The 24,870-nt window shown below is 40.0% G+C and overlaps 1 protein-coding gene across 50 annotated transcripts in view; it reads left to right on the top strand.

Moving 5' to 3' along the window:
- Positions 1-24,870, top strand: part of MAP4K4 (mitogen-activated protein kinase kinase kinase kinase 4) — a 191,307-nt gene that overhangs the window by 76,802 nt on the left and 89,635 nt on the right. For all 50 annotated transcript variants that reach the window (XM_038550932.1, XM_038550934.1, XM_038550967.1 and 47 more), the window contains exon 3: positions 7,997-8,053. In XM_038550932.1, the coding sequence (XP_038406860.1) occupies positions 7,997-8,053 (57 nt within the window). The remainder of the gene's footprint in view (positions 1-7,996; positions 8,054-24,870) is intronic.

Below are 24,870 nucleotides of genomic sequence, written 5' to 3'. Positions count from 1 at the left end.
TTAGGTTCATTTATGTTCTTTAAAATAAGGAAATATAAGGTGGAGCAGATTCGAATTTAAAAAAATGTTTTAATCTTTATTTATTAGAGCAGTTTTAGGTTCATAGCAAAATTGAGAGAAAGGTACTGAGATTTCTACATACCTCTTGCTTTCACATGTGCATAACCTCCTCCATTATGACATCCTCCACCAGAGTGGCACATTTTGTACAGTTGATCAGCCTACATTGGCTCATCATCATCACTCAGAGTCCATAGTTTCCATTAGGATTGCTCTGATGGTGTACATTCTGTGGGTTTGGACAAGTGTATAATGACCTGCATTCATCGGTATGGTGTAGTAGAGAGTAGGTTAACTTCACTAAAATCCTCTGTGCTCAGGCTGTTCACTTTTCTTCCTTCTGTTGGAATTTTTAAGTTGAACTCTGTGTGATGTGAAAAGATATCCTGGGGAGAAAATAGACACATCAGGGCATAGCCTCACTGGTGTGTGTCCTTCCTGCTCTCTGGGTATATTTTCTTGTCTGTAAAATCAGCTGTTTTGTTCAACTAGGCTTGCCTATCCCTTTCAGCTCCTGAACACTTCAGAACGTAAGTTCTTTGTTTTTATTATAAACATATTTGACATTTCTTGGAATTTATGTGTTGTGTTATGAATCTAACCCTCACACATCAAAAACCCCAGCTAAGACAATGAGTGCATATGTTACTGTAAGTAAATATTGTATGGTCCAAAAAGGATAGGAGAGCTTGAATTTGGGCTTTTTAATACAAGCTTGGAAAAGTGATTACCAAACTTCGGAATGCATAAAAATCACTAGAGACTGTCTTAAAAAGTCATGGGTTCCTATACCCTGCTTATGGAATTCTCATATGTGGGTCTGGGATGGCACCTGGAAATCTATACATCATGGATAAAAGTGAGTGATTTTTGTAATTGAATCTGACATGCTTAATAGAAACACTTGACATCCCTCTCTCATGGTAAACCTCTTGTATCTAAAATATTACATCTGCAAACCAGCAAAACACTGCTAAAAAATGATTAAGATCAAATAACAACTCCCAGGTTGGATGGGAGTGAGGGGCAGCTGGTTGTTGCCCCTTCTGTGGCAGGCACACACATCACCATGTTGGAAAGCCTTCTGACTTGGGGAGAGATTGGCTTTTTCTTGGTTTGGTGCAGAGTATGAAAAGCTCCTTTTTTCTTCCAAGTTGGGAGAGAGTTGATATAGTTTTATGACACATAGTGATGGCCCTTTAACAACACCTTTTGTACTTCATGCCAAAGCAATTGGTGTCACGCTGTCCTGTTTCCTAAGTGTTTCTGCTACAGAGTGTACAGTGTTTCTCTGTCACCATGTTAGTGCTCCTTCTTGTGGACTTTTTTTACCCCTCTAAATTGTAAACTTCTTGATGGCAGATGCAGTGTTTTATCTCCTCTGGCAGCACAGAGCATGTCCTGGGCACTGGTTAAGTATAGTCAGCCTTCAGCTTACAGAGTTCTGGCATTGATAGGTTTTTCTTTTAAGCAGAGAGAAAACCAGTATCAGAAAGTTAATCTCTGGGTTTTTTTTTTTTTTTTAAAGATTTTATTTATTCACGAGAGAGAAAGAGAGAGAGAGAGAGAGAGAGAGAGGCAGAGGGAAAAGCAGACTCCATGCAGGGAGCCCGGTGTGGGACTTGATCCCAGGCCCCCAGGACCATGCCCTGGGCCGAAAGCCGGTGCTAAACCACTGAGCCACCCAGGCTGCCCAATCTCTGGAGTTTTTGTTTCAGGTTAAACTCATCAAAAAGAAAAAGCATTCTGATCTCCAATATGTATTGAAAGAACATTTATGGTGAGATAAAGGAAGGAACAAACAAGCCTGTTACCTGTTGCAGAAAGCCAAGGATAGAGGCTCTGAATGTATTCACATATGCCTTCAGATTCCCTAAATAATTCCTTTGGGATGTTCTTTCATTGACCTTTTCTGATTTATCATAGGAGAGGAAAATCCAGGGATTCAGAGTAGGTTTTTATTATTGGTTACTATATTGCCATGTTTGATTATAATCACTTAAAATATCTATGTTATAGAATGGTATACTTGGCAGCTCCTCTATGTAAGTTGGTTTAATGAGATGATTGTGATCATTTGTATTCTAAAGTTTACAGCTTTGTATAGGGAACAAGTCTGGGTGTGAATCTTGAGCTGATTAACTTAACCACTTAACCCTCTCAAAGCTTTAGTTTCTCTGTGAAATGAGGACATTGGTACATATGTTGGGTTGTATCAGGAGTAAATGAAAGTGCATAGAAAGTGCTTTGTTCACTACATGCTCCAAGAGTGGGGACATCCTGGTGCCTTGTATCCTGTTCTTACAGTCCTGTCTTTAGTACTGGCATGCTTCCCAGGTGTCACAAGGGTCATGCTTGCTGGAGTTCAGGCTAAAAAGTGTGCACCCCTCTGGGTTGTTGAGAGAAGAAAATATTTGTTGTTCCTGAATTGTGTTTACTTACCCTGAAGAGTGTCATAAATTTAATAGAATTTTCTTCTCCAATAATATATCTACTCTCGAAGGCTGAGTGAGTGCAAAACCTTTAGGATTCTGTAAAGAAAGGTCAGAATTAAGTAGGAAGTTCTGTGTGCAGAAATGGAGCTAAGTTGTAGTGCATACCCTTGTTAAGATATGAGATGGTGATGCCATACAATGACAAAGGATGATTGATGTTGAACAGCAGCATGACCATCCCCAAGGAGATGAGTCCTGAGTTAAGGACTTGGTCTTTCATTTCTTCAAATCATTTTCACCCCCTTGAGTTTCTTCTTGTAAATGAGACCATCAGATTTTGCCTTTCAGTGAGCATACATGTTCATCAGATTGTATTCTAATGGAGTTACCTGAGGTCTAGGTAACATGAGTTAGTTCCTAGTAGTTGGTCAGTTGGTGATATTACATCTTTTTCCTCTTGGGATTTAAAAGCTTCCCTAGAATGCTGTTCTTTCTACCACTTAGCTTCTCTTTGTGGGTTAGGACAGGCTTCATTAGAGGACAGGCTGCCACCATGCCCTGCATTTTAAAACCATGAAGTGTATGTGTGTTGTGTTTTTTTTTTTTTTTTCCCTTGGAACATATATCACAAATGTAATGCATATTTGCAGATGCAAGGTGGCAATTTTGATTCTGTTAGAAACACGAAGGTGAGTTAGAAATTAGGGCATTTTCCTTAGCTTGAACGTCTGCCAAGAAAGTTTGAGTTTTTCTTTTAAAAAAAGAAACATTCCTTTTCCCCCTTTAAAGACCAAAAATGAATCAGATGCCACAAAGGTTGCTCTACTAAAGGGGACAATTCTGGCTAGTGTGAGCCAATTTGACTTTGTGTGAAATATTTATTGCAGTAACAATTTTAATTTCAAATCATGGTAACCCTTTGAAGACACTGAGGGGGAAATATTTAAGCTGTTTCTTTAAAAACAAAAAGGCCCTCAATAGCAGGAACTTGACCAGCTGGTAGATATGATAGGAGTGAATCCCTTGCATTTTATGTAATCATTATGGAAAGAGAATCCCACTACCATAGTACCATGGGTAGATAACACTCACTTTAGAGTTCTTCATCTATAGAATAAGATAATGGCCTGTTTTGCTGGCCTTTATAAGATTTTTCAGGCACTACTAAGAAAATAGCTGTGAATAGTATTTGGGGGGGCTTTTCCTCATTGGATGCCTTGTTAAGTGCATTAATGTTCACCTGGTGCCTTATAAATAAAACCAGGGGCCTTTAGTCTCTTCCTTCTGGCATTTTATAATGCTGGATGGGACACCATGTCCAAGAAATGCAGGCAATAGGCCAAGAGAAACAGGTTCATAATGGATGTTAGGTATGTATATTTAATACTGACCAAGTCATATACTGAGGTGTTCTAAAAGTGGATGATACAATAGAAAGAAAGGTCCTATTAAGTTCCAAACTTCTCCATGTGCAGGCTAGGCATTTAAGTGACACAGCATGCTGGATGCAGTCTCAGATAAAGGAAGGTGATCATATTGGTCATCACAGGGAGCAGACTGCATGAAGCAGCCTTTAAGAGGTGGTATAAAGGTCAGAGTGGAATGATATAGTAGATGTGTAGCCTCAGACTTCAGTGAAATAATGTCTTTTCTTATATCTTTGACCCCTAGCACAATACAGTTGGTTACGATTATGTGTATTTTCTCTTCAAGTACTACTGAAGGCCATTTGTTACACTTCTAAAGTGATGCCAAAGGGGCATGGGTAAGGCCTTCCTGATGGGTGGGGGCACCTGGCTTTTGTGGATTTAAGTTTGTAACCAACCCTGAGGGGAACCTTTAATATATTCTCTCTGGGGTAGTAATTGAGTAAATCACAGACAGATTTTTATCCTTTCAAACAACTCTTCATATGACCTCCATGCGCAATTATAGGTGTAAGGATGTTTGGTACATTTCAGTCCCAGCTGTAGTTTTTTTCTTTGGGCTGTTTGCTCACCATTTTGGTTCTTTTTTGCAAAGATGACCCATCTGAGTAGATAGATTATTATTTCTGTTTCAAATTTAGAGGTTTTCTCTTAGTTTGTTGGTTTCTTTTAAAAAAAATAATCAGGGTAAAAAAAATCAGGGTAGTACATTACTTTAGCACCCCAATGCCTTTCCCCATATTGGCCATGCCTTTTGAAAATATGAGAAATGGGGATGCCTGGGTGGCTCAGTGGTTGAGCATTTGCCTTTGGCTCAGGGCGTGATCCTGGGGTCCTGGGATCGGGTCCCACATTGGGCTCCCTGCATGGAGCCTGCTTCTCCCTCTGCCTCTGCCTCTGCCTCTGCCTCTGCCTGTGTGTGTGTGTGTGTGTGTGTGTGTGTGTGTGATACGAATAAATAAATAAATAAAATCTTTAAAAAGAAAGAAAAAAAGAAAAAAAATGTGAGAAATGGGCCTAAATAGACTAGGGTTACGGTAGTTACAAGGTGAATTAAGGAGAAAGGGTTATTAGCATGGACCTCTGGTGGGAGTGGAGAGAGGAGGACTCTCTCATCTTAGAGCCCACTATATGCCAGATATGATGACTAGGGCGTTATATACTTTAGGTTCTTTATTTATGGCCTGCTTATTCTAAAAAGGGCATTGGGATCCTACAGTGATCCTAGGAAGCTTGTGAAAGTTAAGCAGCTTTCCCAAGGAAATACAGTAATGAAGTGGTGTCAGAGAAATGAAAGCCAAACACTGCCAGGATCTCAAATTTCATTTCTTTCAGTATGTTGGCTTGTTTCTTAGAAAGGAGAGGGACAGAATTCTTAGACAATTTCCTAATTTAAATTTAACTTTAAAATGGACGTAATTTTTGGAATACCTGATATACATTAATGAAGACTAATGCCTTTGTGTGGTCCATCCTCTAACACAAAAATAATTGATTAGTTGTTAGGTACCGATTCTCTCTAATCCCCTAGTAAGGGAAGCTCACATTCTGTGAAAGCAAACACTGAGTGAATTCACAGCTCTAAGCTTTTATGCTGTCAAATTGCTAAATCTTGAGAATAGTCTGTGGTCTTGAGTTCAGGCATAGAGGGAAATACTGCTATTATTACATAAACTTCTGGAGTGGTTTTTTTCCATGGCCCATGGATTTTCTTCATCTATAAAGATCTTATGTTATCATATCAGATTCTCAGAAGACCTTCCCCTCCCCCACATATCACCTAACACATTCCCAGGGTAGTGCTATTTACTTCTTAAAAAGAGCAGATCTGGGGGCAATTTTCTTGTGACATTTTCTCTCATCATTTGGTTCTGTCAGCAAGAAATTTGCTTTAGTAATTTGGAAATAACCTCGCTACAGGAAGAGTAACCAGGTATGTGTTTCCAGTTTTGAGGACTGCCTGGGTGCTCAGGAGATAGATGATCTTTGTGTTCCTTATATAGAAAGTACTATAAGATTACTCAATACTGTTGTCTGAAGTTTTCCTCTTTGCTTTTGGATTTGAGGAAATCACAGTTTGGCTTCATGGTTGTGTTAACCAGTCATAATCATGGGATTTTAAAAAATTTTTTAAAGATTTTATTTTATTTATTCCAGAGAGCTACATAGAGGCAGAGACCTAGGCAGAGGGAGAAGCAGGCTCCATGCAGGGAGCCCGATGCGGAACTCCTTGGGACCCCAGGATCATGCCCTGAGCTAAGGCAAACGCTCAACCGCTGAGCCACCCAGGCGTCCCTATGCACATTTTAAATGAGTAATTCAGGGATGGGCATTATCAAAAGATACTGAATCTTGGACAGACAGGTAGGAAAAAATGGCAATAGAATCAGAAGTATGGGAGCCCATATAATATTCATAAATTACTACTTTCTGACACACAATTGTATTCCACTCTGTGTATCTCTGAGATGGAGTTTCTATAGATGTCGAGTGGCTTCTTAGATCATTTTGTGTGCTGTATGGTAACCTGTATGCAGGGCAGCATTTTCTTTCAGGATTGTGGGTTACTCAGCCGTGAATGCAGGAGGGAGTGCCAGACTGTCCGGGAGGGTTGTCTGAGGATGTTGGGGAAGATGTGATGATGGAGTACTGAAGGCACAGTTGAGGGGACAGTTTATGTCTGCCAAGGCTGGCCACACTAGAAAAGCATGCTTGTGGAATGGTAGCTGGGGAATAGCTGACAGGGCAGGAGGCAGTTCCTTGGGCTGTGGACCGATGTGGGACCAGCCTGCTCCCCTCAGAAGCAGAACTTACGACTGCTTGAACTGCAAGTGTATGTGTGTTGTGGGAATGGTGCCCCCCTTTTTATGGTGGCACTTTTGAAGACCAGGAAGGTAGTTCAGTTTAGAGGGAGGTGGTGGCATCTGCAGGTCGGTGAGAGTTGGGATAAGGTTCTTGGCCTGTGGATTTTGTCCTGGTTACCTGTAGAGTTGTGTAACTCCTGCTCATGAACTGCTGGGCCATTGCAGGACTCCATACCACTGTGACCACATACAGTTGAGATGTATTTGTAATACAGTGTCATTTTCATGATGGTGTTTTGTCCTAGATGCAACTTGAATTCCTAGATAAGCTTTCCAGACTAACTGGAGAGATTTCCTCAGGTTTCAAGTTCTAAAGTTCATAACTGTTCATCATGAGACCACAAGAGAGGCAGGCTCTTAGGAGATACAGGAACATTCTTTCTGTTTTACATTTGTTGAAGAAGAACCATTGTCCACAAAGTCCTGAAGTAAATCAAGCTCAGGAGATCTGGGTAGCTCTGTGTTACTCGCCTGAGAAATGGCCATCAGGGCACTGCAAAGAGTAGATGGAAGGGTCAGGGCTGACAGGAATTAAATCTAGTCCTGTGCATCTGGGTGAGAGAATGACCTCATATTGGTTTGAAATGCTCAGGGATAGAAATAATGACTTTTAGGTCCTAGGTCAGGAATGATACTGTAGCTGTAAGAAGACTCTCTCCTTCTGCATCATCCCTATCTCTTTGTGCACTGCCTTATTTTGAGTAATTATTCTCAACCTCACTTTGGGACTGTAGAAAAGCTTCAAATAAGACCCTTGGTATAACTTTCATAAAATCAAGTAATGGGTCTTGGGAGTACACCAGGGAAAAGTGACTGCTATTCGTTTTTAACAGTAAATATCTAGGGGCTTTTTTTGCGATGCGTCATTTTATTTATGCAGAATGTTAAGAAAGAAAACATGGCCAACCGGATGTATATAAGAAAATATTATTTAAGTTGCTTAGGTTGAGAGGTAATGATATGTAAATTGAACCCAAGAAAGAAAGGAATTGATACTTTATCAAAACTTACTGTCTCTACTACTTGTTTTGTTTATTAAGTGTGGTTCATTGATATTATAACCCATATTCTGCTGGAGAGCACGAGACTATTTCATCATCACTTTTGGGGAAAAGTACAAAAGAGATGATTTATTGAAACTGTAACCATTGTGTTCTAATGATCCTGCAAAAACGTGATGCCAATTATCTTTCTTTTCTCTGTTTTTCAGGGTCGACATGTTAAAACAGGTCAGCTGGCGGCCATCAAAGTTATGGATGTCACTGAGGTATGGTTGGGTCACAAATAGTTTTAAAGAAATCATTATATAAAAAATAAGATCCTCCATCCCTCTAACCCCCAATGTAATAGTATTACTCTGTTTGTAGAATCGATCTTGAACAAATTGCCCCCCTGTGACATTGTGGGTTCATAAGGTCCAGCAGACTAGTTGGCTTAAATTGTTGCAGATGGTCCCCCAAGTAACTAGGAATCAGTAGCATTTTCTTTAAAAAACAAAAAAACTGAGTGATGTCATCCTTGGCAACTTAATGGACCATAATTGGAAACATCTCTAATGGAAAAGTAAAGATTTGAGAAGGGCCCATGGAGGTCACATGGATAGGGAGATCGAGGGGGTGTGGGGTGGGGAAAGACTTCTCTGGGGTATTAGGCCACATTTGGGCCATTTCTTTTATTTTTAACATGGGGAAAGAAAACAGATCCAGCCAAGTTCCCAGAGGTTTGAAAACAGAAACATCTGCTAGAATGCTGAGCAGATTGTTGGCAAAATTTAGTAGCAAAAAATAGTTCTTGAAACGGTCACATGAGGATTTACTCTGTAGCTTTAGATGGGAAAGAGGAGAAATTAACTCACACAAAAGTAAGTGTATATGTTCCTGTGCATGTACATACATGCACAAGTCCATATTTAACTTCTTGAAGATAACCATAGACCGCAGTGAACCAAATCCATCTTACTTTAAATTATTTTTATCTGAAATTTTACTTTTCATTCTCATGGTTGCTTCTAACTTGCCTAATTATAAATAACATCCACCATCATTATCATAGATTCTAGAGTTAGCTAGCAGCCATGGGGATCTGGGATATAGTTTTAAAAATTTTATTTTTTTATTTTTTTGAGAAGAGGGTGCTGGGCAGAGGGAGAGGGCAGGAATCTCAAGCAGGGGCTCGATCTCATGACCCGGAGATCATGACCTGAGCCAAAATGAATAGTTGGACACTTAACCAGCTGAGCCACCCAGGCGTCCTTAATTGGGTATCTTTAAATCAGACCATAATATTCCCCAAATCTGGGGTTGATCTAGGGAGATAATGACTGAACTGATTTCAGATGTACAGTTGAGTATTCTAGAGAGATTTCCTCCATGGTCCTGTTCTACTCTTGGTCTCCAAAAACATGCTCATCTCCAATATGCATATTTGTTAGTACGAATTATATGTACTGCCGAAGTGAGCACTGTTAGTACGAATTAGAAAACACTGTTGCCTGTGGACTATGAGACAACTGATAGAACTTTATACAAATATTTGAAGATGTGACATTTTATGAGATGGCTGCTCTCATTTTTCTGCCACAGAGAATACTAGAGACTTTATAATGAAAAGGGACCCATTGCAGGCACCTGGGTAGCTCAGTGGTTGAGCGTCTGCCTTTGCTCGGGTTGTGGTCCCATGGTCCTGGGATCAAGTCCTGTGTCTGGGTCTCTGCGGGGATCCTGCTTCTCCCTCTGCCTGTGTCTCTGCCTCTCTCTCTCTCTCTCTCTCTCTCTCTGTCTCTCATGAATAAATGAACAAAATCTTTTTTATAAAAAAAATAAAAAGGACCCATTGCTTGGTTGAATGGCCTAAGGAAACTTGTAACATACTATGATAATGGACTGTTCTGTTGCCTTATAGTGACACTATCTTGGATGCTTTCCAGTTAAATATTATTTTTAAGATTATTTTAAAGAGTAGTGAAGGAGCAGAATTTCTAACCTAACTGTAATTTAAATACAGCAGTCAAGTTATTTCCGAAGTGCCCTCTGTGAATGGAATGATGGTTGGCACCTTCCTGTCAAGCTTCCATTCCTGCCACTGTGCATGATGCTGGTGCTGCATTGGGAAATGGTCTAGCTGGAGCCTCTGTTCTTTGGCATTTATTAACACACTTCCTGACTTATTTACTAGCAGATGAGACACCATTTTGAACGTAAGCTTTTGGAATTTTACAAAGCAGTTGGAAGTTCTGAGAGTTGCATTTCTTTTTTTTCTTTCCATATACATAGATGATTTTATTTATTGAGAGAGAGAGAGAGAGAGAGCTTGCAAGCATGTGCACATGTGAGAGGCGGTGGTGTGTGGAGGGAGAAAGAGTCTTAAGCAGACTCCCTGCTGAACGTAGAGCCACCACAGAGCTCAGTACCATGACCCTGAGACCAAGACCTGATCCCAAATCAAGTCAGACGCTTAACCAGCTGAGCCACCCAGGTGCCCCGAGAATTGCATTTTTCTCAATTATATGGTCACTGCTTTTTTTTAAAAAAGTAAATACTGCTACTTTATAATATCTATTGTTGGTGCTTTGGTTTCTTTTAATCATCTTTCTGTGAGCATAGCTATGAAATACATATCTATGTGTGTGATGGATGCCTTTTGTATTCCACTTTTGTTGAGTTGTATACAAAAGGTATTTCCTTGCCTGCAGAATCAGGCAATGTTGGACAAATGCATTTTCAGGACTCCTTTAAAAATAATTAAGCAAAACCCATGTGTTCAGGTAAAATGAAAACCAGATGGTGAGTCTTCAGAACAAATACAAACCAAATCAGCCATTTACCATATTGGCCTTTCAGTAATGTTTCTTGTGTGCTGTTTTTATTTAGTGACCTCTATACAGAGTGACCTCTGTGCTATAGCTTGGGGCACAGTCAGGGCTCACAGTGAGTGTTGATTATGGATAGAGGATATTGTACAGCTGGTACCCTGGAAAACATATCCTTGCCCCTCATATCAAGGGCCTTCCAGCTTGTAAAGTTTTAGACATTGGCCTAGGGGCGATCTAAGAGCAGGAGTGGGGAGCAGGCTGGAATGAGGGGGAATTTGCAGCTGATGTAGCAATCTTTTTGTATTTCTTCTCAGACTTTCACAATTTTAAGAATTGACTATCTTTAGGATTTTGAAAGGCTCTTTTTAAAGAAAGCTTGTCATTTATCAGAGTGGTTGTGGGAAGGGTTTAAGAAGCCATGTTAAGGATATGTTCAAACTGGAGAAGACCAGAACATGAGATCTATAACGTGGTTTTTGTTTTTGGAATAATTACAGATTCGATGAATTTGCAGAGATTATATAGGGGAGTCTCATGTACCCTGCACCCAGTTTTCTGCTGTGGTAGTAGCATCTTTGTAACTGAGTTCCTTACGCAAAATCAAGCAAGGCGAACAGTTGCTCTTACAAGTTAAGGACTCGACTCCTACTCCAGTGTTCGATTATAGCAAACAAGCCTGTACTGTTATACATGGCTTCAAAACAGTGCAGGCCACTGATAATTGGGCCTGATACAGTCCACAGAGCTTGTTCAGATTTCCCCAGTTGGACATGCACTTGTGTGTATGTATGTTTTTGAGTTGTTTTCAGGGAAACTTGATTGAAGTGGTTGTTGGATTCTTGTTAAACTCCTTCCTTTCAGTCCTCATATCTTAACATGGGGAATGATAGTTTCTGGGATATTCTATTACTTTGAATTAATGCTCTGGAAGGTAAGAAGATAAATCCGCTAGATCAATAACTCAATTTGGGGTCCATAAACTCTTAAAGTAAGATTTATCTCTGAGAATATGTTTTCATTTTAATAATATCCCCTGAACTTTTTACTATGAAAATGCTCATAATTACAGAATTGTAGGAGAAATGAACACTCTGAGTCACTCTGCTCTTAGACCGCCCCTAGGCCAATGCCTAAATGAACAACTCTGAAGTTAACATTTTGTATGTGTGTTGTATGTGTATTGTTGTGGCACCACCATGACTCTTCACTTGTACATACTTGAGTGTGCTTCTCTTAAAATACAGTCTTCCATATAATCATAACACCACCTGAAAGAATTAATTAATGCTTACAGAATTTCACTTGATGTTCAGTCTATTCAGATATCCTCAAATGTGCCAAGAATGTTTTTACAGACATTTTTCAAATCCTAGTGCAGCCAAGGTTTGTGCATTACATCTAGTTATCTTTTGGCTCACTTTTTGTCTGATAGCTCCTCCGTATCCTCCTGGCCCCTCCTGTTTCGTTTCATTTCATTTTATTTCTTTTATTTTTTTTTAATTTTTATTTATTTATGATAGTCACACAGAGAGAGAGAGAGAGGCAGAGACATAGGCAGAGGGAGAAGCAGGCTCCATGCACCGGGAGCCTGACGTGGGATTTGATCCCGGGTCTCCAGGATTGCGCCCTGGGCCAAAGGCAGGCGCTGAACCACTGCGCCACCCAGGGATCCCCATTTTATTTCTTTTCTAAGAAATTGGCTTTTGGAAGAATCCAGCCAGTTTGTAAAATATCCCACATTCTGGATTTGCCTGTTTCCTTGTGTTGTGCTTTAACTGGTCCCTCCCTTTTACATTTCCTGGAAACTGGAAATTAGGTTGGGAGGCTTGTTAAGACTCTCGATTAGATGATGTGTATGTGTGTGTGTAGGCAAGAATACCTCATTCATGGTATTAGATCCTTCCTATTGTATCACGTTAGGAGTCACAGCCCTCTAGTTGTCTCCCTGTTAGAGAAGCCAAGTTTGAACTTTGATTGGAGAGGGAGTTAACCAGAGCTCTCCCCTCTTAGGATGTACTGCTAGCTTCAAACTTTGTTAATAATCTCCAGGGCAATACTTGGGCACTGTGTGAATATTCTGTTCATCAACAGCTTTTTAACTAATTGTTTTGCCATTCATTTGGTGATTCTTTCCTGATTTAGTTATTACAGTGAAATTATGACTTTTAGATTCTGTCTTCTATATTATTTAGCATCAGTCTATAAAGAAGAGTTTCCTTAGCTACTCCCACCCTTCTTTGTCTTTCTTTTTCTGGATATTGCTATAGACATTGGCAATTCTATTTATTCAATGTGTTTATCAATTAAAGCTATTACTGTTTATTTAATCAAATTGTACCTCATCTGGCTATGGGAGTTAATCCATGCCCTTTGTCATGACTCCTTTAGCTCTAAGTACTTCTGTATTTTCTGACACAAGTAGGTATTTGAAGCTCACTGGCCAGGATTTGGAATCTCTTTGTCTCAAGAGCTGTAGTTCCTTTTAGTGGGAAGTATCTTTAGAAACCAGTATCTGAATGCTTCTTCTCTGAAGTTTTTGGTCCTTGGAATATACTTCTTAAGGATTTGTAGTCAGAAGGCTATGCTCAGAAGTTACTTGAAATATTTCCTTTCTCTATATGGTTCATAAATTTGTTATTCAGCTCAGTTTAGTTTCTGTTGAGTCATTTATAGGGCTTGCTTTTTCTCCAGATTAATTTTTAAATGTGTAAATCATTTACATTGGTCACAAGTCAAAACCATATAAAAAGGTATGCATTTTGATAAACAGTTTTTAAAACGCTTACTCTAGATCATCTGGGTGATAGACCACCTCACCCCCAAGTATTGCCATATAGTTACAATGCCCTTATTTGTTTTTGTCATTTGTTTGGGCAAGGTAGGACAAAACATTTCTTGGGGTGATGCAGAGAGAACAGAGGCAAACTTAATATGTGGTATTTCATGTCAAACTGAGATGAAATGGTGCTCTGTGGAGTGCTGTTTCACTGCAGTACATCACCATGGACTGGGAGTGTTGCATACACTTCAGTCTCCTGGCCAGTCCCATAGTCTTTCTTCCACTTGGCCATTTTGGCATGAAATGGGGTTAAAGTAGTAGATTAGCAAATTACAGTTTCTGGACCTGCACCAATACCTGGGGACTTGTTAGAAATGCGCTGTCTCACTTTCCACCCAGACTACTGCATTAGAAATTCTGGATTGGGGCTAGGACCCAGCAATCTGGTTGTAACAAGCCCTCCTTGGCGATTCTGCTGTACACTCAAGTTTGAAAGCCCATACTTTAATGGAACCTTAGGAAAGAAGCTGGCCGCTCATATCTACAGGTGAAGAATTCTAGCTCGGAGACACTGGCACCTCGTGCTCAGGAATACATTGCTAGTTAGATTACAGGGATTAGAATCCAGATCTTTGATTCTCAATTTAATGAGCCTTTGAAAGTAGTAATAGTTTGAAACATTAGGTTCTAAGTAGAACTGATTTGATCTGGACCTTAAAGACTGGAAGAGTCTTGATCATTTTTCTCCTTTCTAAAGTTTGTTTTTACCAGATCAGTCAGAGTATACTTTTTTTAATCTTAGGACCAAAATTTTGTGGTTGGTAATTGTGGCATATTCCTTGGAGGAAAGGAAGATGCTGGGGCTGATGGTCATTGGGGTGCAGGAAGCCAGCTGGCAGATTTTATTGCGTACCCTCCGTATTCCTTGCACTGTGTTCCTAGGGATTTAAAGCATAAAAGCTGTGTGAAAACATGGCCTTGCCTGGAACAGCCAGCAAAACCCTAGCCTCTGCCTATCATCAAATTGGAGAGGCAGGAGCCCCAGAAGCAGCCCACCAGTGCTAAGCAAGTGAAGATCATATCTGACGGAACAGTGTTTGAGCACCGTCTGAGCTAGGTCCAGGGAAGAGGAGGGGGACATATTGCTTGCTCTTATGGACTTCATGCTCTGACAAGAGAGAGCAAAACAGACTTACTCCAGTGACAAAGCAAGGCCAGGCTTGCTTAACAGTTAAGCAAGTTAAACCAGGCTTAACAGTTTTCTCTCTTTTCAGTTGGAGGGGAGCACAATATCACAAATGTGCTGTTCTTGTCTAGACTGAAAATAAGAACAAAAGAAAGGGAGGGAGAGATCTCTGTGGACTGTGTGACCTGTTGTTCCATCCTTTTGTTCCATCCCGTTGTTCCTCAGAGTCTAGTTAAATGCTGCAGGCCTTAACAGCTTGGTTCTGGCTTCTTCCATTCAGGCCAACTGGTGGCACTTTCTCCCTGGCCTTCCCCTGGCTCTGGCCCACTCATCATATCATGGCTGGGGGCTGTCAGGGAAAGGCTGGTCAAGTATCAAGTGAGACGGTGTCAGCTCTAGTGTCAGCTCTGTCATCAGCTGGGCGCCCTCCTCCACCTCCCCCACCCCTGCCCCCGATAGACTTGCTTTCCTTGTCTTCTGTTTTTTACCTTTTTTTTTTTTACTTACTTACTTACTTACTTACTTACTTACTTACTTACTTATTTATTTATTTATTTATTTATTTATTTATTTATTTATTTTTGTTTTTTACCTTTCTTAACAAGCTACCTTGTCTTTCTCTGCCACTGAGAGAGAAACTGATGTGCCAGGTTTACGGCATGCCAAATTTCCTTATCTGGCATTTTCTTACTTTTGATAGCTTCTAATTTAATTTAAATGATCTTGATCTTAGACTGCAATTCCTAATTAGGATTGTTTTCCTTAGTCAGCTTTTCTATAGATAAAGATCACAAGTCATACCTTTTTTATTATTATTAATGGTACAAGTTATTGAAGAAAAACTCTTGATTAAATTTTGATTTGTTTTAATTAAAAAGTATGACTGATTTTTGAGAACTAGTAATTCCACTGTATCCTCAAAAAGTACAGCAGTATTTCTCAGCCTTATTTTCATTATCACCTCCCTAAGAAGCCTTTAAGATATTTTTCCTAATCACCCTTTATGAAATTTTAAAATACCTATGTATCTGTTTCTGTGCAGTATGGATATCTTTATGCTCTGTATGTAAGAGTGGTAAGTTTTTCTTCTACCTCCAAAACCCACTTTTCATTGCTCTTTGGGAGGGGGATGATATCACTCTAATTGATATCTCCATTGATATCAACCTGGTATAGAATAAAGTAAACATACAACAACCTTATACAAATGAGCCAGGGTAAGCATTATGCTATTTCTAATATTTTCTTTTTATAAAAAAATGTACTAGAGATTAGAATTCATCTAAGGTGATAAAGAATGTCTATTGCCTGGGAAAAGTATAGAATGCATGAAGGGAACTAACATTTTTTAGAAGACTTGTTTTTTTTTTTTTTTTCTTTTAAAGATTTTATTTATTCATGAGACACACACACAGAGAGAGAGAGAGAGGCAGAGACATAGGCAGAGGGAGAAGCAGACTCCATGCAGGGGATCTGACATGGGACCTCGATCCCAGGTCCCCAGGATTAGGCCCTGGGCGGACAGCGGTGCTAAACTGCTGAGCCACTCAGGCTGCCCCCTTTTTTTTTTTAATTTAAAAAAAATTTTTATTTATTTATTTATTTATGATAGTCACAGAGAAAGAGAGAGAGAGAGAGAGAGAGAGAGAGAGAGAGAGAGAGGCAGAGACATAGGCAGAGGGAGAAGCAGGCTCCATGCACCGGGAGCCCGACATGGGATTCGATCCCGGGTCTCCAGGATCACGCCCTGGGCCAAAGGCAGGCGCTAAACCGCTGCGCCACCCAGGGATCCCAGGCTGCCCTTTTTAGAAGACTTGTGCCAGCTATCACGTAAGGTATGATACAGGTACTTGCTTGAATTACACACAATAGACTTTGGAGACAGATAGCATCGTCCTCTCTTTTTAGAATGAAAGAGCGAAGGCTAGGACTCGTTTCCAAGCTTTCCTGATTGTGAAGCCTACTCCTCTTTGAATCCATCAATCCTTCTTTTCCCAAAGTGATATGAAGGGTGATGTGAACTTCTCAACAAATGGGTACTTGTTGAAGTGTTTTAAATGCTGGTGATATGACAATGAAATTTTTTTTAAGGATTAGGGTTTTTGTTTTTGTTTTTGTTTTTTTTGACAGAGATAGAATATGTTTCTATTTTGGATTAATTCATTTTAAGAATGCAACTGATTTTTACAAGCAAAGAATGATTTAAACTAGGTCAGCTATATACCTCATGTTGTTTTTCATGTTGAAAAGCCTTCATTTTATTGATGGATAACAACAGTTTGTATTCAGAAAAGTGATCTGCTTGAAGTTTCACTTATTGCCAAAGTATCATCCCAGTCTTCCATTCATTGCAATCATGATATATCCTAGTTCACATTAGAAGCATCGTATAGTGGTGGTCTGTAGTTAGGTTCTAATGCAGCAAATAAGTTGCAATACCTTGTAAGTTGTAGGTACTGGTATCTTTTTTTCTTTTTTAAGATTTTATTTTATTTGAGAAATCGAGCAAGAGTGAGAGAAAGCATGGATGGGATGAGGGGCAGAGGGAGAAACAGACTCCTTGCTGAGCAGGTTGCCCAATGTGATGTGGGGCTCCAGCCCAGGACTTGGGGATCATGATCTGAGCTGAAGGGAGACACTTAACTGACTGAGCACCCAAGTGTCCTGGTACTCAGATCTTTGATGAATTGTACAGGTGATCTAATTTTGGTGGATGCTTGGAGAAGCTTGTAATAGATGTGCATTATTGTTTTCATTGTCCAGGAAAGTTATAGTAATACATTGTTGCCATAGAGGACTTTGAAGTTGTGATCCTGTTAGCATTCTCAGTCTTTGTATAAGAATACTAAGAATAATCATAGATGTTATACATTAGCCATAAGAATTGATCTGCTCAAAAAAAAAAAAAAAACAAAAAAAAAGAATTGATCTGCTCTTCACACTTGAATTTCATCCCTCTAAGGAAAGAAAATAAGAGTCCTTTAAAATTATTAGTGATTAGAAAGAGACAGTACATTTTTGGGTTTTGTTTTTAGAATTGTCACTGAACTAATAAAAAATGATTTATCTTTTTTCTACTCTTTCTTATGAAATATTTTCTTATAAATTTGAGGCCTATAAATATTTTTCAAGATGAATTTGTAGTTTATGAACCTTATAGAAAGTCAGCCTCTTTATTCAATAGTCCTGTGCTGGCTTTTACCCAAGACAGTAGTAACACCCTTTGTTGGACTAGGGCCTAGAATTATGTTTCATGAAGGTTCAGTTTCCTCATCTGTAAAGTGGAATAAAAATTCCAGGCTTTTGTCAGAAGTATAGAATAGATGTAAAGTGTCTAGCATATTAATTTTTTACACAGTAAATGAGGGTTTTTGTTGTTGTTTCCTTCTTCATTTTTGCTGAAGACTTTTGTTACTCCTAGACTTTTGTTACTCTCCTTAGATACTCTTGGCCTCTCCCAGGTGGCCTTCTTCCTTTTCATTCCTGCATCTTCTGCATCAGGTGGCTTCTTTGTCCCCTGGTTATAGGCATCACTGTATCTCCTTGGCAATTACTTTTGTCTGGCCCTATGAGTAATTTTCTAGTGCTGTTCTAACAACCACCCAGAGAACAGTTTCCGCACATTTTTATTGTTCTATTATTCTGTACTAGACTAGAAACTGAGTTTGTACTAGATTAGAAACTCTTTGTTAAGGGGTAACTCTTAGGGTTCTCATAGCCCTTCTAGGCTTAGGACAGAGCCCTTCCCATGGATAATGCTTAGCTTTGCTGTTTTCTAAAGAATGTCCTAGCAGTTTTCCTTCCTTCCTTCCTTCCTTCCTTCCTTCCTTCCTTCCTTCCTTCCTTCCTTCCTTCCTTCCTTCCTTCCTTCCTTCCTTCCTTCCTTCCTTCCTTCCTTCCTTCCTTCCTTCCTTCCTTCCTTCCTTCCTTCCTTCCTTCCTTCCTTCCTTCCTTCCTTCCTTCCTTCCTTCCTTCCTTCCTTCCTTCCGATTCTATTTATTCAAGAGAGAGAGAGAGGAGAGAGAGAGAGCATGGGAGGGGTGGGTAGTAGAGGGAGAAGGAGAAACAGACTCTCCACTGAGCAGGGAGGGAGGGAGTCGAATGCAGGACTCACATCCTGAAACTCTGGGATCATGACCCTAGCTGAAGGGAGTTGCTTACTGACTGAGCTACCCAGGCACCCCTGTCCTGGTAGTTTTAAAGGAGAATTTACAGAAGTGTTTTGGGCATTGACATAAAATATATATAGATTCCCTTTAATAAATTAGATGCCGTTCTTAATAGATATGTCCTAGTATATTTTTATTGTATTATTGTACTCTATAATCATATGTTTTTTCTGTTACTTTGTGGGATAATTTTAAATATTAAAAAGAAATGGAGAAAAATGCCATTCATTCTTACCAAAAGTATGACAGAGTACTAATTGCTTTGGTCAGATGCAGTTTTGATTCATTTGGGACTGGAAATGGCAAATATCAACCATGATTTGCAGGGGTGTTTTGTTTTGTTTTGTTTTAATGCTGTTCATGAAGTTGCATTAATTCATTCATTGAAACCATTACTGAACACCTAGTCTTTTTAATAATACCTACTATTCTCAGATCCGGGGTAGAATAGAAAATTAATTATGCTCTAGAAGGAGCTATTCTTGATCTCTTGGTAAAACAAAACTTGCTTTGAATGGATGCTCTTTGTAATTGTTAATGAGCACTCTCCAGGTCACTTCTGTAAGTTCTGTTGCTACATGAATCAAAGAGATTTTTCTAAGTAAGTAGTTGAATAAAAAAGTCACAGCAAAATCTGCATAACCTAAATTGCTAGTTTCAAAATATGGGCCCTGTTCTTTTAAAAATCTCATCTTCTTTCCCCACCAGCTTTTTTTTTTTTTTTTCCAATTGTTGGGCTATAAGTGCAAAATTTTGTTTTTCATCTTGACATCTCCCTTCCTGTTTCTATTCCCAGCAAATTTTTTGAAAAAGCTGTGTGTTGGAGGTTCTCAAGACCATCCTCAGGTTTGATGATTCACTGGGAGTACACAGGGTTCAACATATAGTACCCTCAACCATGATTTGTACAGTACGATGGAAGAACACAAAGCAAAATTAGCAAAGGAAAAAGGCACATGGGATAAAGTGCAAAGGAAACCAGACACAACCTATTAGGAGTCCTATCCCACTAGAGTCGTATAGAATATGCCTAATTCCTTCAGTAATAAGTTGTCAAAATACATGTGAAGTGTTGTTGTCTGGCAGGAAAGCTCATTAGAGACTCAGTACCCCAGATTTTTTATTTGGAGCTGGTCACATAAGCACATCTGCCTGATATGTACCAAAAATTTCAGACTCCTGGCTGGAAAGCAGGGGTTCAACAATAGACCACATTGTTCAAACCATCTAGAAATGGTGAGCCACTCTTATCAATTCTGGGAATGGTGGAAACCTTCCTGACATCTTAGACCCTTGCAAGCAGGACTTTTTTTTTTTTTTTTTTTAAGCAGGACTTTTAGTGATAGTATTCTCAGGTCCTGGGACCAGACTCTTCTGAACTCTACATTCACTTATCAGTTGCCTTTTCAGCATCTCTAATTGGGTGTCTAATGGCCCAAACTCAATGTATGTCATATGAGTTCCTTCTCTTTCCTCCATAGACGTGTTCCTCCTTCAGCCTTGACCTTTCTCAATTGGTGGCATTCCCAACCTTCTGTTTGCTCAGGCCAAAAAAACAAAAAAGCCTAGGAATCTAGGGACTACTCTGCCTAATATATAACACTCATCTCATTCGTTAGGAAATCCTGTTAGTGTTCCCTTCCTTTGAACAATACCCAGTTTGTGTCAAAATAATCTTTGCCCTTGGTGGCCAGTGGGAGGCAGTAAGCCACAAATTAATAACTATGGAATGTGGATTATAGGTACAGGAGAGTCTATTATACTGTTTTCTCTACTTTTGTATATTTGAAACTCCTAACAAATTTTAACAGTCTGTAAGAAACTATCACACATATGGATCTGTCCCTTCCCACTACAGCCTCTACTACTACTGCCCCGCCCCCCCCACCACCCTGTCCACCCCTCTTTTCTCGGTATAGCAGCCTAGTGATTCTTTAGAAACAAAGTCTGATCGGAATCTATCACTGATTCCTTACTGAGCTCACAGTAAAATCCCAGGCTCTTGGGGATCCCTGGGTGGCACAGCGGTTTGGCGCCTGCCTTTGGCCCAGGGCGCGATCCTGGAGACCTGGGATCGAATCCCACGTCGGGCTCCCTGTGCATAGAGCCTGCTTCTCTCTCCGCCTGTGTCTCTGCCTCTCTCTGTGTGACTATCATAAATAAATAAAAATTAAAAAAAAAAAAAATCCCAGGCTCTTAGAGTAGCTGACAGTACTCATCAGATTGCCTCCTGCCCTGTTCTGTCTCATACCTCCTCTCCTACTCCCCCCCCCCCCTCAACTACACAGGCCTACTCCTTCTTTCTCCTGCCAGGGAGCTCCTACCTGAAGACTTCCCATTTACTATTGTTCCCCCCATCCCCCTTTCATGACGTTATGGCCCAGTCCTTCACCTTCATGCCCAGTGGCACTTTCTAACCAACCCCTAATGCCCATACCTTGTTGTATGTTTTCCAGTTCCATCACACAGTGTATAACTGGCCTATTATACTTAGTGTATATCACTTTCCTCTACCATTGCTCCATTTCATCCCTTCTCACCCTGGAATATAAGGTCCATGGTAACAGGGATCTTTGTTAATTGTTTTCAGTGATGCATCATCCCAAGTACCAAATTCAGTGCCTGGCATATATAGAAGGCATTTCATGAATGATAGTTGAATGAATGGTCAGTCCTGTGACACAAATTAGAAATCTACTAGAGTTCATCTTTTTTCTTTTTTTATGTGAAGAATCCAAAGCCCAAAGAAGTTATATGTAGTTGGTTAATGGTTTTGTATGAGTGTGTGTGTGAACATGTGTGCTTTTGTTTATGAAACTATTTGAAAATTAAACTTTTATTAATCTTTTAATTATGTATCCTGAGATACCCTTTGAGATGTAGTAAAATGGTGAAGCAGTACGATTGGAAAGAACAGGTTTCAAATACCCCATGCCTATTCCATTGAAATGCTTTACCTTTTAAAATGGTAACCCTTTTTTAAGAGGACCTCCTTAACCCCACCAGACCTGATTTTCTAAAGTTAATTCCAATAGCTGCTTTCCAGTTTAAATTCTTTTTATAGGTACTGAGTATAAATTCATAGCCTAAACTAAACTGCCCGTATAATAAAACTTACAGAAATTGCTTGTTTTCTTACTCTGTCAATGTCCAGTGATAATCCACGGTGAGAACATATAGTTACTATGACAATGAAAGAGCTTTTAGGATAAAAGCTTTACTTGCTTGTTTGGAGAAACCTCACTGCCTCTCCTCCCCTCAGCATCATACTCTGAGAGAAGGAAAATGAGAAATCTTTAGTGACAGAATCCATATCTTCTAATTATTCTGACTTCTGTACTTACCTATAGAAAAGGGTGTTGACTTTAGTGGGAATGATCTAAAGCAAGATTAGAGAAATAACTGGTTGGTTGGCTAAGTTTTTAGCTTCCACATTGGCAGTATTGTGGGTGCAGTGCTAATCCACACATGGCCCTTAAGCAGTGCAGGAAGCTACCCCAACAAGCTGTCCTTTGGCAAAAGAGCAGACTCTGAGAGAACAGCCTCTCTGCCTAGTCCCCATAACAGCTAGGCTGTGCCACAGATGCAACTCTCCTAGATTTATAACTCTACATGCTGATGTGGTTTAACAAAGCCTAGATTATATTATAACTGTAATCCTGCCCCAAAGCTTGTTTTAATTTTTTTTTTTTTTACAGATTCAAATATGTCCCTTTGAACCTTGGGCACTGTATTTATTCAGTATGTGTTAGAGGTTTTCAGTGATCTTTCGGATCGTTATAATTGTCAGCTTCTATTCAAAGCCATGGTGAGGTGAAAGAAATTGATCTGCTGGCTCCTCTTCGTAGTACTCACTGCTGCTAATTGGTCGTCCACTCTGACAGAGTGCAAGCCCTGAGGAGGTGGAAACCTGCCTCTAGGCCTGGACTGCTACTGTGATCTGTGATTCATGGTTGTCACGGTGTCTGGGGCTCTGAAGTCCAGCAGAGTTTTCACAAGGCCTGAGAACCTTGTGCCAGTTTATCTTGTTTCTTTTATGTCTGGACATTCTCAGATACCTTTATTCTTTCTCCTTAATATACCTGTGTTATAGCAGTGTGTTTTCAGGTTTGGAAAGATTTGAAAGAACCTACTTCTCAAGGGTAACTGTGTCTACTTACTTGCCTTTGTATGTGAAGTATAACATGAATACAGAGAAAGGCATACATTAGAAGTTCAGCAAATTTCCGAAAAGTGAACACATCTACTCAAGAACCAGCAACTAGATCAAGAAACAGGACATTGCTAGCCTCCTAAGAGTGCCGCTGGTGCCCTGTTTCGGTCAGTAATTCCTCCCCGCCCCCAAGAATAACCAGTATCCTGACTCCTAACATGAAAGATTATTTTTGCTTATGTTTGTATTTGATATAAATGGAACCATATGGTACTATTATGTCTGGCTTCTTTTGCTTAACATTATGTTTGTGAGATCCAATCATGTTGCTGCACATAGAAATCGTTTATTTTCATTTTTTTGATGATTTTATTTATTTATTCATGAGAGACGAGAGAGAGAGAGAGAGAGAGAGAGAGAGAGAGGCAGAGACACAGGCAGAAGGAGAAGCAGGCCCCACGCAGGGAGCCCGACATGGGACTGTATCCCAGGACTCCAGGATCATGCCCTGGGCTGAAGGCAGGCGCTAAACTGCTGAGCTACCCAGGGATCCCCGTCATTTCATTTTTTAAAGATTTTATTTATTTATTCATAAGAGACACAGAGAGAGTCAGAGACCTAGGCAGAGGAAGAAGCAGCCTCCCCCTAGGGAGCCTGATGCAGAACTTGATCCCAGGACCCCTGGATCACAACCTGAGCCAAAGGCAGACGCTCAACCACTGAGCCTTGCAGGCGCCCCTTATTTTAATTTCTTCTAGTATTCTGTTGTGTCTCACTGGTTTCCAAGTGAATATCTCTCTCCAGTTGGGTGTAGAGCTAGTCATGCAGCCCAGCACCACCATCTTGGACACAGTAGGTACTGAATTGACTTGCTGTAGAAATAGAAGGAAATTTATCCAGTGTAGGAACTTCTCCTTTATTAGATAAAGAGATGCTGAGGTGCATGTTATAGGGAAACCTTCACTTCTTTATTTCTCATGTTTGGGCATGATGAAATATTTAACCTCTTTACTGATTTAATATTATTTGCTTAACTACAAGAGTCATGAGAAAGAGTGGATAATGTTGCTAACTTTTGATGACTGGAAATAAAGTATTACTTAGGAACTTTTTCAGAACTCCCGTCTTCACTGGAGTTTTTTTATACCACACCGTTGGGGGATTCTTCTTTGGCTTGGGTCTTAGCAGTGATGTCACGCTGCCGTCCAATTTTCATCCTGTTTGTGAGGCTGATTGGCTTTTCTGCTGACCTTGCTTCACATGGAGCATGTCCTCCCCGCCTCCCTTAAGGTGGTGGAAGTTTGGGGTGAAATAAAGATGGGGAGATGAAACCAAATATAAAATTCCAAGCAAGCCTGTGTTCTTGCCCCACCCGACTTCTGACCAGCTCCCTCTCTCCCTCGGTTCCTCACAGATCTTCAGGTGAGAAATATCTCAGGCTCTACTTCTTCTTATTTCTAAAGAACAAGGATGTTTAAAACAACAAAGTCTTTGGTGTGACATTCTGTCATAACTAAGAGAGCAGCAGTAACTGTAGTAACTGTTAGGATGTGGGAATGTGTCATTATGTGGTATTTCCTGGTGGTGAATCACCTTCCCAAGAGCCCCCTTGGTTATCACTTCTCTTGTGAGTGAGAGGAGATGTTTTTTGAAGAAAAGAGTGGACAGACACTTTCTTTGTCACTGTTTCACTCTTAATGTGCCTGGCTATAGCTACTCTTCTCTCACTTTGTTCACTTACTGAAGTTGCAGGATTTTTTTTTACCCCCCTGCAGCTAGGACTAAAGAAGATTCCCTGGTTATTTGCTCTTCCCTAAGTTGTTTAGAAAGAAGAAGAAAATGACTACACAGATGTTTTTGTTCAAAAGGGGAAAGGAAAAAAAGGCTGTTAAGATAGAAGAGATTAACATTTGGAACTGCCGGGTAAAGCAGCAGCCTCTGGGTCTTTGTGAGAGCCATGGTGTGACTGGACCCAGTTGCCCTGTG

This window comes from Canis lupus, chromosome 10 (genome assembly GCF_011100685.1).
Source record: "Canis lupus familiaris isolate Mischka breed German Shepherd chromosome 10, alternate assembly UU_Cfam_GSD_1.0, whole genome shotgun sequence".
NCBI classification, from domain to species: Eukaryota; Metazoa; Chordata; class Mammalia; order Carnivora; family Canidae; genus Canis; species Canis lupus.
Note: the sequence above shows the minus strand (reverse complement) of the source record. Positions and strands in the feature narration are given on the sequence as shown.